Here is a 16,436-nt window from a genome sequence, read left to right on the forward strand (position 1 = left end):
AACTACTTTGCTGCGGAGGCCGGCACAAACACACAGACACCCTCCCCCACCCCCCACACACATACATATGTATATATATATGTTATATGTAAAATAAATATTACATTCGGAATGGATTTATCATGCAGTTTCTGTCTTTCAAAAATACAGTTTGCTGCTTGTTTTCCATTATTAGTGTGAAATTGAACGTTTTGAAAAAACAATTATTGTTATTATTATTATTATTATATTTATCCTGATTCTTGCTTGCCCCCCCCCCAAACAAACATTCGTGGTTGCGCCTCTGCTCTTACATGCCTTTATTAATTATTATGGTCGAAGGGAGGGAGGGGGTGTTTCATTTTTACCATTCATGTATTGGACTTTTTCTTTTTTTGGAGGGAAAGGAATTCATTTCACATATGATATTAGAACGACGTCTTTTATGGCAGCCAATAAACGCACTCCTTCAATCTCTACCTTAACCTTATGTTATAAAATCTAGCTTCTGTCATAATGAATATAACCAGACCCTGCTTGCTGAAGAACCAAGGCTCATCTGTAGATAATTCTGAAGGACTTATAGAGAAATGCACGAGCAGATATATGTGCCACGATCTATTAATGTTGATTCATTCAATTTTACTTTTCTACAAGTTAAATGAGTGTTTCGTTAGCCTACTTTCCGGATCCTGACAAAACAAAATGAGTGAGTACAACTTGTACAATACAATTCTACTTTCCTAGCTGACCTTGTTTCGCATTGCATTACTACCTAATCACGTCGTTACTGTCGCTTTGTATACCTTAGCAGGTGTACAGTTCCCGCCACTTGTTGGCCTCCCGTTTGCTGGCAGCCATCGCACCAGTGCAGTGCTATCAATACGTGCTTTGTTCTCCCCCAGACAGAGCTTGACTGGTTGATTTGATTTATTTTACTTCGCATTTCTTTCACTTTTGGCTAATCGCGAAGATGGCGATGAGTAATGATATGATGAAACGGATGAAGGATCACCAATGACCAGGTCGGGATCGGAACGCTGGACCTCTGGCGTCGTAGCCAGAGATTGACGTTCACTTTCTGGGGGGAATTTGAACACTGGGTTGCCACGTCCACAGCCAAGGGGAGGGGAAGACAACCGACACACAGGAAACAGGTATTTCAGACGGCGGCCGTCTAAGGGCTTGAATAGCTCATTTATATCAATATAAGCTGAGGATAATTTTTGTGTTGCATTTTTAGTGTTGTTATTATTTGTAGAATCGTTATTTGTAGAATCGCCACCCCCATTAGGCCAGCAACTGCACCTACAATTTAAGGTGGGATCTGAATCACGGCACAATGTTTCTCGACTGGGAATCTAACCTGAAACTCCCTGGTTACCAGGCATAAGCATTAGTCACTGTGCAATGACGTATTAATGGGGAGGGTCCAGGAGTTCCGGCCCCCCCCCCCGAAATGCTTAGCAAGTACACAAATTTAATAATGAAAATGTACTTCTTTAGTATTTGTTGTATAATCGATGCTTATTTATTTCCTCTGAACCCACCGGAAGGCAAAGATTATATTGCGATCATACAGCTTCGAAGGACAGTAGCACCAATACAAAACATACTTATGTAAAAAGTAAAGTGCTCCCCTGTGCTTTGCCCCACGCCATGAAAGCATAGTATAGGGGGTGTGGAGTTAGGGCCCCACACTTTCTTGATCACAGCCGAAGACCAGTAATAAAAGTAGAATAGTAGAAATAATAATAATTATTCCAACTTTTATAAATGTTATACAATAAATAATTACTAAACTAATGAAATAAACAAATTTTATTCTAATTTTTTTAATTTATATATTAATGCTGATCTACAATTCGATTGTATATCCAGCACAACAGTTACAATACTGAAATGCACAGTTATTGCATTTTATTATTGACTCTTGCAAGTGTCTTTCAAGAAAAGACTTTAGAAGTTAGTAAAAATTTCACTAATAAATTTTACATTGATTACATTAAATTATAAAAATATAATTTTTGGAATTCTGGATGATTATAAACAGTTTCAATTTTTAAATATAGTTAACAAATGTTCGACACGTAAAATATTTTCATTTGAATTACTCCGCTGATGTAGTGCCGACTATAGAGCCTATTCCCTCGTGTGTGTCCAGTCTTTTCGCTTTACTGCCTGAATTCACTGTTGTTTTTTTTTTTTTTTTTTTTGTATCGGATCTGTCTGAAAACTGCACAAATACCAGAGAAAAAATATTAGTTCCCAACCTCGTGTTATAACCAAAAGCCACACAATGATCATCGCCTTTTGTTAAAACACTGCCTTTTCACCTTTGAACTCCATGTTACTCTATTGAAAACCGGAAGCAAAGTTCCCGCCCGCGCCAAGGAAGCACAGAAATGTAAACATCCGGTGAATAGCCCCCATATCGCCGCTACTTTGGAATCTATAAAGTTGCGTATTGGTAAATAAGTACAACTTTATGAGTTAAATATTTCGCTACCACGCTAACACTTAATATCCTTCATAGCCTTCCAATTTTCAGATTTATTATTTTTATTTATAATGGCGTTCGCAACAATAAAAATGAATGATGAAGTGATAAATGTGGCAACCATGTTTCCCAACCTATGGTAAAATTGCAGAAATAATATACGTACTTAAACTTCTTAATTTTTAGAAAACGGTAACTAAAAAATATTTTGTATTTGAAAAATCAAAGTATTATGCCATTTCAAATATCCTTTTTATATACATTTTAAAAGGAATATATCTAAAGTTGGAAAACGTAACCCCCAGGCCCAATAAAAGATGACACCCCTCCTCTGTAGATGAAGGAATAAACACAAAGAAACTCGTACCAGCTCAATGGCCAAGCACATCACCCATTCATCTCATCTTATCGTTATCACCATTCATCCTCATCTTCGCGATTAGCCAAAAGTAGCAGAAAAAAGAAGTAAAAATAAAACAAATACACACATGCGTGTTTGTGTATTTTAAGGTGAATTTCCACATCTTGGTTTGATCGCTACGATGAGGATGAATATGAACTGATGAAATGAAGAATGAGACAAACATATTGCTATATCTATGCCTTACTATGGTTCGAACTGGGGCCTCTGGATTCCTAGAGTGTTATGCTGACCAATCTGTCATGGAGACCAGGACCGGATTAAGACGAAATTGGTCCTGATGCTTGAAATCTTGGGTGAACAATAAACACAACGACGATATAGTTACGTCACAGCGCAAATAATAATAGTAGGTGTATAATCAGTAACGCTGTGTCTAGGGCTCCAAATTTCATTCTAAGATTTATTTTCAGGTTAATATAGCAAAAGAAAAATGTTCAGCTTTCGAAAAATTCTCGTCTGTTTTCATCTGAGCCTATTTCAGGAATGGGCCTAATGCTGCAGCATCAATAGCACCCACCTTAATCCGGCAGGTGGGATTTACTTAAACCTTTCCTTCCAATCCTACTCTCTCTCTCTCTATTCTGGATATATATTAAGAATACCGGAAGTATCTCCGATTACTTTCAAATTCGGCATACTCACTAATTTTGGCCTCGTAATCACGAATCTGCAGTTAAAAATTGGCGGTCACGTCTAGAAATTGCGAAATAAGCTTGTCAATTACCGCTATGCAATAACATGGAAACCATCTTTCTCGCATGTGAGAAAATGCCGTCTTGCGTAAAGTTGAAAAATATGTTTACCACACGAACCATTCACGTAAGGTTAGGTTAGGTTAGCTTAGGTTAGTCAAGCATAGTAGAAATTAAGGGTGATCGTAAACATAGTTTTGAAACGCTAATCATTGCAAAAAATAATTGTTTTCTTCATAAATCAATGGTTTTTGTCCCTTCACGGACCCACTTTTCTCGACTTATTTCTCAATTTCTAGACGTGACCGCCAAATTTTAACTGCAGATTCGTGTTTACGAGGTCAAAATTAGTGACTATGCCGAATATGAAAGCAATTGAATGTCCTTCCGGTATTCTTTATTTGCTCCCGATTCTGTTACGGTTATATCCTTGGTAAAATTAATTACTTGCATGAAAATATGCCCACGTACACGACCCCCGCCCCCTCTCTCTCGCACACATAGAGGCCTTAAAAATGGTTTGACTTTACGATTTTTCAGGTGTTCTGTTGTGTTCGTCTCATCTAATAATCATTTACCTTCATTGATGCTTGTAGAAGTGTGGAAAAATAATGTTAGAGAACCAAAGACATGGATTTTTTGATGAATTCGACATGAATTTCTTCGTCTGCTATCCACAGTTAACTTGGAAAGGTACGGGAAAGCAGTAAAAAGGAACTACATGTTATAAGCATTGTTTCCCAAGAGTTATAATTATAATTGCCTCCAAGGCGATAAACCTGTATGAGCCCCCCCCCCCTATTGACGTCATCCTAGCAGAAACTATTCACGCTCGCAGTAATTTTAGCACGGGAAGCCGTGTAAGAATGTGCTGCTAAGTTTTTCATACCCGTGCAAGCTGTAAGTAATTTTTCATATAAACAAACCTTCTTTTGTCACGTGACGTCTTCCAATTCGAACATGCCTGCGAATAGAGTTGTGGAACATTCGGTGGTAGAAAAGTTACTTTTCGATGAGGAAAATTTTGATATTCATAACGGAAATGAACAGAGTGATTCATCATATAAAACAAAATCCTTCATGTCAGTACAAAGTATTTTCAACACATAACAAGAAGTGACGCAGCCAGCAGCTGCGGAGTATGATACAGGAATGCTTCAAGAATATCATACGAAACAGAACTACGAGTAAGTGAGTTCCTATTTGTTTTTAAAATGTGTGTGTGTGTGTATATTTATATATATATATATATATATATAGACACACACAGTTGATCAACAGTGGGATCCTAACCAGTGCCCCACCTAAAAATATTTGAAAGTAAATACGTAATGGAATTTATGTGCATGTGGGTGCGTTAAACATCAGTGTAAAAATATATATTATTGTGGTCGATATATATACACAAAGACACATGTGCATGTGTCAAAACTTAAAATAAATTATACCAACCACAAAAATAGTACATTTTTTACATTAGCATAGTGGTAATTAATATATGATGAGAAGGATCCTTCCCTTTGGTTTCAAATTTTCATCCTTTAAGAGAGCTTTCAGTTTGAAGCAACACATGTCATTTGTGTTGTCAATCGGACTGGACGTTTTCCACAATACCGTGCATATTTTGATGTGTCTATTGATAGCGTACAGTGAATGTATTTTTTTGTACTGACTGGAAGTGCCCATGTTCCTTGTCAGTTGGGTCAGAAGTAGGGTTGCCATATTTCTAAAATAAAAAAAGTGGGACATACAGATTATATAGGCATGGATATAGTTAAATTTTTTTAAACATTACAAAATAAATTGCTGTTTAAAGCATTGTTAATCCCTAATTTTTAACATTTTGACAAAATATATTAATATTTGAGTGAACTCTTGGCGTTATGAGGACATTTTTTCGATGCATTACTATAAAATTCAGAACATGACTTATTCTCATTCACTTATTATTTCTTTAGCTAAATATGGGACAAGTGGACGTCCCGAGAACATTTTCCAGGATACCGGGACATTTCTTTAAAAAAAGGACAATCCCGTATATCAGGGCACGAAATTTCCGGTCGCCATTTGCGACCAAAAGTTTTGGGCTGGCGACTAAAATTTCGTTGTTTCAAATCTGTGTCAAACACGCCTCAAGACTTCACCTCTTGAGAGAAACGGCAGAAGTTATAGAAGAAATTCTAAAACTGAGTGATATCCACACTATTAGGTGGTTAACCAGCAAAGAACATGCAATAAGAGCTCTCTTGCAATCATGGAAAGCTGTTGTGACCCATCTTGAACAGGTGGCCCATAGAAGAGACAATGATGGCGCTAAAGCTAAGGATTTGCTGAAAAGTTTGAAGCAATTTAAATTTGTTAAGCTTCTGTACTTCCTTTTGTACTTCTACGGGAAATTGAACCCTTTAAGCGTGGCACTACAAAATAAGAATATTTTGATTTCATCTCTGAAAATAAGAATTGAACACTGTATTTCAGTTTTGGCTGACCTGGAATCTAATGTTGGACCAAGCGAACAAGATTTCTTGGACCATGTATCCATCAGGGAAGATCAGGGATGTGCAAGAGTTTCAGACTGTTAGAGGAAACTTAATTAACAATGCGAAGGTGTACATCACAGAAACATTGCGGTCTATGTCAACAGATGCGATTTCATCTCTGCATGTTTTCGACACCTTGGGTTGGCCTCCCAAAGAAAATATTCTTCAGTTTGGGATAGAAGAAATAAAGAAGCTCTACATATACTTGAACCCGAGCCTTTATAATGAGAAAATGGATGTTCTGTCAGCAGAGTGGACAGAATACAAACTTTTGTTTCCTTCTCCAGCTTTGAATCAGACGCTGGAGAAGATCCACAGTGCGGAGTGTTCAGCAAGATTCCCCAATTTGCTCCAGATTTTGACATTTTGTGCTGTTCTATCAGTGAGCACAGCTTCATGTGAGGGAGGTTTCAGCTGTCACAACAGACTCAAGACTACTTACAGGAACTCTCTGAAGACTGAGACACTGGATGATTTGCTCAGAGTTTTCGTAAACTTACCCCCCCCCCCCCCGTCTCATCCTCACTGTCAGAGTTTGACCCAGCAGCTGCGATTGATAAGTGGTACTTCAGTGCAGAACGACAGCGCTACAAAAACATTAATTCCTAACTTTTTTTAATAATTGCTCACATTTTTATTATTTATGAATATAAAATAGTGGCGACCAAAGATTTTAGTCCGGCGACTCATTTCAAACTTGATATTTCATGCCCTGCCGTATATGCAGTCTGGCAACCCTAGTCAGGAGTAGACAAATATTGGACGCTCAGTCATCGTGGTGCCTGAACTCACCCAGGGCCTGAGTTTTTAAAATTCAGTTCTAAATTAGTATTTTTTAATATTTGGGGAATGTTTATGAAGATTTCCATTACTTTTTATTTATATAACGAGTACAGTATGTGTTTTTTATTTGTTGTGTGTTTTCTGTATCACATGTATCTATAAATCAGAATAATAAACATGCCATTATTAATTTTTTCACAATAGCCGAATTTTAAAAACTAGAGTGATATGGTAGTCGGCCATATGTTTTGCATTCATGCTGTTACCAGTTGAGCCTTCTTTGTAACTTCTTGGCTTTCTTAGACCATATTTGCAAAGAAAGAAAGAAGAAAAATGAGGCTCCTGGGGAAAAAGTGGCTAGTGTTATTTTTAGTTTTGTCTACCACCTTGCCTTCAAAGCTACCCATGGTACTATATATATGTGTATATATAGAGAGAGAGTCAAATAAAAATCTTATAATTTAATATATATAATAGACTGTATACAGGTCAAATTTACATCAGGTATCAACTGATAATTTACAAGACGATCTCAAGGGTGCAACACTGATCAAGTGAGCTTCACAACCATTTTCAACATTTTTAAAGATGGCGCCTCCTTCACACACATGAACCAGTGAAGAGCAGTGGTTTCTTGCCCTCTGAAAGCCTGAAACTTATAGAAATTCTCTGGCAAATGAAAACTCAATATCTCTATGCATGATTTCCATGCCAGCAAATTTTCGAATGGGGGGAGAAGTATGACAATGGCTTCAGTTTGCAGGCAGATGGGTGAAAGGATCTTCGCAGTAGCTCGCTCATAAGTGACTGTGCGTGCATCCCATTTTTATTCCTAAGATATACAGGCACTAACTCAAGACTTGAAAATATATGTGGATCAGCAGTGGATATATATACTAAAATGCAGCAAACTTGTCCAACTCTACATGCAGAAACTCTACTAGATAAAAATTGAAAACAAATGAAGGTTTTCATTTGACTGTCCCTCGTAGTATGCCAAATATGAATTTAAAATGCAAAATATGAACATATGTTAACTTCTGAATTTCTATGTAATATTCAGTTCCTATATAAGATGCCAGGACGAAAATTTCCCAGCAAACTGAACCGGACTCATAGGCATAGTTCATGCTTCAAAGGACAGAGATTCACCGTGCTGGATGAGAAGCACACGAGACTCAGATCCATGTTTGTTGATCCCCTGTTTGGGACTGTGAAGGCAAGCATCTCCCCCTCTGGGGTGTTTCAAGGAACTGTGGAGTGGAAAAGGCCTAGAGTAAGTGTTTAGTGTGATTGCCACTAAATTATAATTAGAGCTGTTACAAGTACTAAAGTAACTTTCAAACTTACTTTATTCTAAATGAGCTTTAACTCATATAACATGTTTTATGCATGAATTTACAAATAGGAATTTCTTTTACTTTCGCAGATCACCCCAAAATAGTAACATTACTTTTCATTAAGTTGTCATTATCCTCACAAATGGTAAAGTAGAAAAAATATAATGGTTATGAAATTTTCAAAGTAAACCCTATGCTTTAAAATGGAGAAGAAATATTCATTTCTCTCTCTATTAAAAAAAAACAACAAAAAAAACACATGTTAAATATTGTTGAGCCAAGAAGGTGTCTAAGATATGATGATTGTCAGAGATTATACACTATCATGTCCTAGGTTTTCTAAAATAAATAACAGGTGCGGCAGTGAAACGGGCGATTTGGCAACCCTGGAAATAGCAAGTTACGTAAGGAATCAGATAACGGGAGTGGTGCCATCTGGACAACAAACCTTTGCCATTGACACTGATATCGGTGTTCAGTCGAGATGGCGTCGTGGAGCGGTGAACAACGCGCTTTTGCCGTAAAGGCGTTTCACAAAAACGCTGCGTGCCCACGTAGCTGTCGTAGTTTTTGTTAAACGCCTTTACGGCAAAAGCGCGTTGTTCACCGCTCCACGACGCCATCTCGACTGAACACCGATATCAGTGTCAATGGCAAAGTTTTGTTGTCCAGATGGCACCACTCCCGTTATCTGATTCCTTACGTAACTTGCTATTTCCAGGGTTGCCAAATCGCCCGTTTCAATGCCGCACCTGTTATGTTTGAGCACATGCACTTTTTTCTGCAATAACAGTGTTATATATACGATACAATTTTAAAAATCTTTGCATTTTTTCATGTGAACATTTGGTTCAAGATATGATAGAAATCTGGCCAAATTAAAATTACTTTCATGGGAAATCATCAGGAAAAGTTACTGCAAGGCTCCTTTGTTTCAAAAAGTATGTGTTACAGCTACACTTGCTTATTTCAAAAAGTAACTCTTTACAGTAGTGTATTACTTCCAAAGATTGATGAAAACATCAAAGATATCAGGAGGAGGCTGTAGGAGTGATGCCACCTTACAATGTAAACACACTCCCTTGGCATTTAAGTGAACTTGTGCCCTAAAAATAAACATGGTACTAGTTTACTATCCTTCGGACAGATTTATTCATTTCTACAGAAGAAACTACTTACCGTAATAAGTTCCTGTAGTATTGTCTAACATCTGGAAGGTGTTTTATGTGATGTGAGAATGTTTCATAGCAGAAATTTAACCATTACGCATAGCCCCACGAACCATTCATATATAGCCCCACAAACCATTTCCGGTAAGGTTAGGTTAGGTAGGGTCACAATAGGTTACAATAGTTAAAAATTGGTTTCGAAAAAAATATGCGTAGCCCCACACACCATTCTCGCATAGCCCCACGAACCATTGACACACAGCCCCACAAACCATTTGTGGAAACGTACGTTCTTCAGTTACAAAAACACTTTTTTTTTAAAAAAAATTGATCAAAAAAACGTGAATACACGTTGAAAAATGATACGCGAAGCAGATAGGTAAGTACAAATGTCAAAAATTGACGAAACTCAGAAGTTATAGGTGTCCGAAGGATAGTAAACATTTACCATAAACATTTGTCAAGTGATATTTAATATTACAAAATGTGACAATATATTCTCACCCTTCCATTAATTTTTTTTTATATCTCTGAGAATCTTACTGTTTGCAAGATAACACAACTTCAATGAATTTTGTAGCGAGAGTGTATGGAGTAAAAATGACTACAAATTTCTAAGAATATTTTGAAATTGAGCAATGATTGCATGTGAGGCTGACATCTTTTAGGAAATATATAAAAAGTACAAAGTTTTATGTAAATACATATAATGTGAATATTATTTGAATTGCTTCTATTTTTTTTTACAATATAGTGTAATGTGGGCTTTGTTTTCACCTCAATTTATAGCTAATGCTGATGTGACTGTTATCTCCTACGATCAAATGAAGTGGCTATTGGAAATAGTGTAGCTGACTTAGTGCCAAAGTGTGTTTAGTGAACGACTTTTGATTTCGCCACCAAAGTTTTAGGATTCAGCATGGTCATAGATGTTCATCATATCATCACTTATTCTCATGGTCAAAATTAGATTAGTGGTAGAAAAGCAACACTAAATATCATATTACAATCCAATAGAAATGGACCCTGATTTCACCAGTTTTTATTACTTAGTTTAAAATATGGCCTGGATAGTTATCCACTTAAAATACCTAGAATATGCACTAAAATGGTGCAAAATATGCAACAACCTTTTTTTAAACATTTTCTATGAGTTATTGCTAGAAACCTAGATGTAAACAGATATTGATTCTTTTTTCACCTCATACATTTTAACATGTAATAAATGCAAAAGGTGCAGTTCTGAATTCTTTCACACAGTCTTGTTTACACTGCTGTTTCATGAAAGAAAAAATTACATTCCTAACAGATGATGTTTGCGCTTGATTACAACATATCTCAAACCTTGAAACTCATTCTGTTTTCAGGAAGAATATTTTTATGATCAGAAATAACTCCCTCAAGATGCAGTTAGACAATAAGCTAACAGTGTCTAACACCCCAAGTTCAAGATCATCTGTAGACTACCCATTGCATTGTTGTCATTTCTCTTTCAAAAAGAGTAGTTGTTGAGTGTTCCCGTGAGGATGACAAAAGAAGTCTTATCTTCTTGTTTTGTAGAAGAAAGAGGAGAGTAAACAGCAGGAAATCTGAAGTTCTTTTTTTAAGAAGACAATACAATTTTAGTAGTGGTTATTGGATCTAAAATATGCATGAAGTTTATACATATGATTCATGCATTTGCATATGCAATATGCAATTAAATATCAAAAATGTTTAAAATTAGGGATGGGTCAGATCAATCGGTACTCTATCAGCCGATATAGGCATTTCCTACTATTTAAAAAAGTAAATGTCTAAATATGCAACTTCTTTTGCACTGCAATTTTATATCAGATCGGTTAATTTTGTATTGGTACTTTATCGATATCAGCCCATCCCTATTTAAAATATGCATTAGTACATGCAAAATGCATAACTATATGGGCACTAGTTATAAACATGGTCAAAGAAAATTTTCCACTAAATTGTCAATGTATCACTGACATCCATTTTTTTGTTCTTGTAATTATAGGTAGAAAACTAATGTCTCTTTTTTTTAAAAAAAATGCCAGGAGTTATCTGAGGACCCTCAGTTCTTCCCAAGGAAGTGTACGGCAGAAGATCTGAGAAAAATTGTTACTGGGGAATTGAGTGGCAATGCCTTCCTCTTGGCATGCTCTGTGCTTGCCATGTTGCCTGACATGCTGGACAAGGTATGTGTAGTAATTATCTGAATTGTAGTAAACGTTGTGTGGCAGTTGATAGACAGGGGCATGGAATAGGGATGGTCTAATCCAGATAAAATTTTATCCCGATATTGGATAATTTTCTATCTGGATGTCCAGATTATCCAGATATTCGGATTATTCAAAACGTTTGGATATCCGAATATGTGCATTATCCAGACAGTTTTGTCAGTTTTACAGACTAACTACATTTTCTTTTTTATTTTATTCGTCATGTTCATAATTTTACTATATGGATTTTTTACAAATCCAACATCAAATCAGTACTATCTGGATTATCCAGATATTCAAATTATCAGGATATATGAATTACCTGCATATCAGAATTATTTGGATATCTAGATTATCCAGATAATCCGTTGCCTCCAAAACAGATATAGGATAGTTTGAAATATGAATATTCGTTATCTGGATTTTGTGGCCCAGCTTGGTATGGATTGTTCCTGTTTTTTTCCAGGATTCAACACTAATATTGCCTAAAATGTTTTTGCTACAAAATTATTTGAATATTTTTTCATACTTCCATACATATAAACTGTGGATCAGGCAGTGTGTCCGTCCGGTTGACTCATGGCCTTAACACTAAAGGATGTATATTTCAGTGTCTTAAGCCTGGGTATGTTTGCAGTGCTTGAAAAATTTTCTTCACATCTAGGCGCCAGCTCTGAAAATCAGGCGCCAGGAAACCACCTACTACCAATTGTGCATACTACAGTATGTTTCAAAAGTCGCACAATCCAAACTTTGAAAATATATATCATGATTATCTTAAGAGATATTTACACCGGGTTTTATGCACTAAACTAATCCTGTAGGCTATCACTGGGTTCATAAATTTATGTTAGCATCTATCTAAATAAGAGCAATTACATTATTTTCAAATACATTGTTTATTTGCTGAAAACATCTGAGAACTGATTTTCAACAATAAACATCAACTCTTAAACAATTTGTGGGATCATTTGTTTGTGTTTGACTGGTTGTAAAACCGTTGCTTTGTGAGGTACACCAGAAGCAGGGCATTTTTATTGGAAAACCTCTTGCACATGAGTGTAAGAATGAGTAGTAAAATACTCTTCAGCAATGCACACGCACTGCTCCAATGAATATGCCATGCTGAATGAATTTAAAAAAAACATGCACAGTAAAGGTGAAAGTGAGTGAAGAGAATTCAATGTAACCAGGGGCAGCCTAGGATTCTCTCAAGAGTCCAATTTCTGCACAAAATCTTGATTTGCACGTAAATATATAGCCAATACTTAGACACATGTTGCATGCGACTGTTGCTAATATTTCGACCTGGTAGTGTTGCCACATATGGAGATATGTCTCAAAAATGGCACTTTTCACTCAACCCATAAAATCGCCAGTTAAAAATTCATCAAATGTTGCACATGACCAATAGTGCTTGCAAATAACAGACTGACATGGCATCAGTCATCAAATGTCTAATTATATACTGGTAAGGTGCGAATTACTCACAATTAAATATAAACTTTAAGCTAAAAGATTAAAAAATCGGCAACTTACGTGTGTGAGTATGAGATATTTTTCGTACTACGTTTCGGAGGTTACACTACCTCCTTCTTCAGGTTGAAACGTTGTTATTCAGACACCTGACATGGTGCCTCGTCGTGAAAGTGAAGGTTAAGGATTTAGGTTAAAAAGTTGCTTGAAGGACACTTTCTAAAAAAGAGTATAAATTACACATCTAAAACCGCGCAATGCTATAAAACAAAAGAACATCTAAGGCTGAAGTCGGAGAACTGCCGACCAATGCACAGGGTAGGCGAATGCACAGTGTCAGCCCGTATCTGGGGAAAAGGAACTTCCCCTCCTCAAACCTTCCAAACTGGGGCTCGGGAGTCACCAATCCAAGGAGAAGTCGACCTCCACCTCGGCGGCTTTCCTAACCTCAGGAGTAACATGGAAGCCCATTTCGTCCCTAAGCCCTGCGGCTTTATCCCATTTTTTAAAGAAATTAACCCAGCCGTCTTCTAAATTCCCATCGTCCCTATTAAGCTTATTCCAATTTTCCGCGCATATATAAGCAGCTTCATATACGTTCCTGTCCAATTTATTGTTAACCTCCCTAATAATTTCCCTTTTAGCAATCTTATGTCGGTTAACCAATATATGTTCAGACAATCCGGTTTTGGGTATGCCTTCCTTTACGTCCTTATCATGCTCTCCCCACCTGACTCGCATACTTCTCCCCGTTTGTCCCACATATTCCTTTCCGCATTCACACACTATCCTATACACCCCTTTCCGCTCCTCAGGGTTATTGCGTCCATCCCCCCTCCCTTTCTTATATGATGTGAAGTGCTTTTCAATACTCCGGGGCGCCCTTACCCCACATTTTATTCCGTAACCCCTCACGGACTTCTCAATTTTTTCTGAGACCCCCTTAAAATACGGGATCCCGACGAAACATGTGTCTTTTTCGCCGTTTTCTATCTCAGTTTTTTTATCCTCTATGCCATTTTGCGATGTTTCTTGCTTAACAATCCTTTTGGCTCTCCTAGCTACTTTTTCCAGGTCGCGGATAGTGTACCCATTCTTTACCCCCACTCTCCTTATCCATTCCCCTTCCTTCCGTTTCTCTTTCTCGTCATTGCACAGTCTTTCGGCGCGAATGTAAAAGTTAAGAAAAACATTTAATTTAGTCCTATTCGAATGTTGGGATCTCTTATGGAGGTACAGCTCTCCAGCTAACGGTTTATGAAAGACCCCCGTAACGATCCGTTGTCCGGTTTTAGTAAGGCATAAGTCGAGAAAGTGGATCTTTCCGTTGACCATACCTTCCCTAGTAAACCCAATCCTGGGGTCCTGCTTCCCCAATTGGTCGAAAATGCTGTCAAGTTTGATTTCATCCCCTATGATGAGGATGTCATCTACATATCTCCCATAATATTTTACTTCCCCCCTCCCCCCTGCATGCTCCATAGCGGTTTTTTCGACGTAGTGCATGAAGATGTTGGCCACAAGACCAGAGATGGGATTGCCCATGGCCAACCCTTCTTTTTGTCGGAAGATTTTATCGTTAACGTAAAAGTAATTGTACCCCGTAATGAGAAAAAACCACCGGACGTACTCCCAGGCGACCAAGATTTCAACGTTTTGGTCAATCAACCATCTGTATAAACAATCCCCAGCTTTGTCCCGGGGGACACTGGGGTACAGATTAATAACGTCGAAACTACAGATTGCGTCCCGTTCTCCTATAGTGAGTTTCTCGATGGTTTCTTTGACCATAAGAGAGTTTTTGACGCTATACGGAGTGTCCATATCCATTTTTCCCATTCTCCTAATCATTTCTTTAGCTAAACCATATCCTGGATGTGCATACATGGGGATGATGGGTCTGAGGGGTATCCCCTCCTTATGGGTCTTAGGTATCCCAAAGGCCGTAGGAATATTTCCTTCCTTAACCCCCTTAAGTAATTTCTTTTTTTCCGCGCTTCCCAAGGTAAAACTGGTTTCAATGCCTTTTCTGATTTCTCGCTTGATTTTATTAATGGGATTAACCTTGATTTCTTCGTAGTCATTACTTCTAAAGCTATCTTCCAACTTGCTGTGGTATTCCTCTTTCCCAATAATGACCATTTTGTTTTCCTTATCCGATCTAACCAAGTATACATCATTTTGTTTAACCCATTTTTTCACGTTACGAAGACTCCCCCTAAGCTTACTTTCCGTTTTTCCCTTTGATGCCCTATGATTGGTAACGGGGGGGCCTAGTTCCCTTATACTTAGGTGCATTTGTTCATCTATAATGTCACGAATTTTTACTCTGACATTGGATTTATCTTCTTTTTCGTCTAATTTTCCTACTATTTTTTCCGCCGCTATGACGAATTCCTCTTTTTCGAAGTTTTCATCCCTAATGGCAAACTTATGCCCCATTTTCATAATCCCCGCTAAGGCCATAGGGGGTTGAAGTTTTGTTAGATTTAGAATATTGGCTTTATTTTCATCCTCTTTACTGTCCCTATTCTCTCCCTCCTTAACTCCCTCGTTAATTCCCAATTTAATTAATTTTTTCATAATCCCCGCTAAGGCCATAGGGGGTTGAAGTTTTGTTAGATTTAAGCAAGAAACATCGCAAAATGGCATAGAGGATAAAAAAACTGAGATAGAAAACGGCGAAAAAGACACATGTTTCGTCGGGATCCCGTATTTTAAGGGGGTCTCAGAAAAAATTGAGAAGTCCGTGAGGGGTTACGGAATAAAATGTGGGGTAAGGGCGCCCCGGAGTATTGAAAAGCACTTCACATCATATAAGAAAGGGAGGGGGGATGGACGCAATAACCCTGAGGAGCGGAAAGGGGTGTATAGGATAGTGTGTGAATGCGGAAAGGAATATGTGGGACAAACGGGGAGAAGTATGCGAGTCAGGTGGGGAGAGCATGATAAGGACGTAAAGGAAGGCATACCCAAAACCGGATTGTCTGAACATATATTGGTTAACCGACGTAAGATTGCTAAAAGGGAAATTATTAGGGAGGTTAACAATAAATTGGACAGGAACGTATATGAAGCTGCTTATATATGCGCGGAAAATTGGAATAAGCTTAATAGGGACGATGGGAATTTAGAAGACGGCTGGGTTAATTTCTTTAAAAAATGGGATAAAGCCGCAGGGCTTAGGGACGAAATGGGCTTCCATGTTACTCCTGAGGTTAGGAAAGCCGCCGAGGTGGAGGTCGACTTCTCCTTGGATTGGTGACTCCCGAGCCCCAGTTTGGAAGGTTTGAGGAGGGGAAGTTCCTTTTCCC

At 37.7% G+C, this 16,436-nt stretch overlaps 1 protein-coding gene across 1 annotated transcript in view; it reads left to right on the forward strand.

Annotated features, from left to right (window-relative positions):
* Positions 1-4,680: 4,680 nt before the first annotated feature.
* The window catches only part of LOC145983005 (calpain-5-like), a gene marked incomplete at its 3' end in the record, with an annotated part of 106,028 nt that continues 94,272 nt past the window's right edge, over positions 4,681-16,436 (forward strand). Inside the window, exons 1-3 of the mRNA XM_083116286.1 lie at positions 4,681-4,782; positions 7,982-8,194; positions 11,482-11,622. Coding sequence (XP_082972412.1) covers positions 7,994-8,194; positions 11,482-11,622 — 342 coding nt within the window. The remainder of the gene's footprint in view (positions 4,783-7,981; positions 8,195-11,481; positions 11,623-16,436) is intronic.

This window comes from Lepisma saccharinum, unplaced genomic scaffold, assembly GCF_977018435.1.
Source record: "Lepisma saccharinum unplaced genomic scaffold, izLepSacc3.1 HAP1_SCAFFOLD_536, whole genome shotgun sequence".
In the NCBI taxonomy this organism is placed as follows: Eukaryota; Metazoa; Arthropoda; class Insecta; order Zygentoma; family Lepismatidae; genus Lepisma; species Lepisma saccharinum.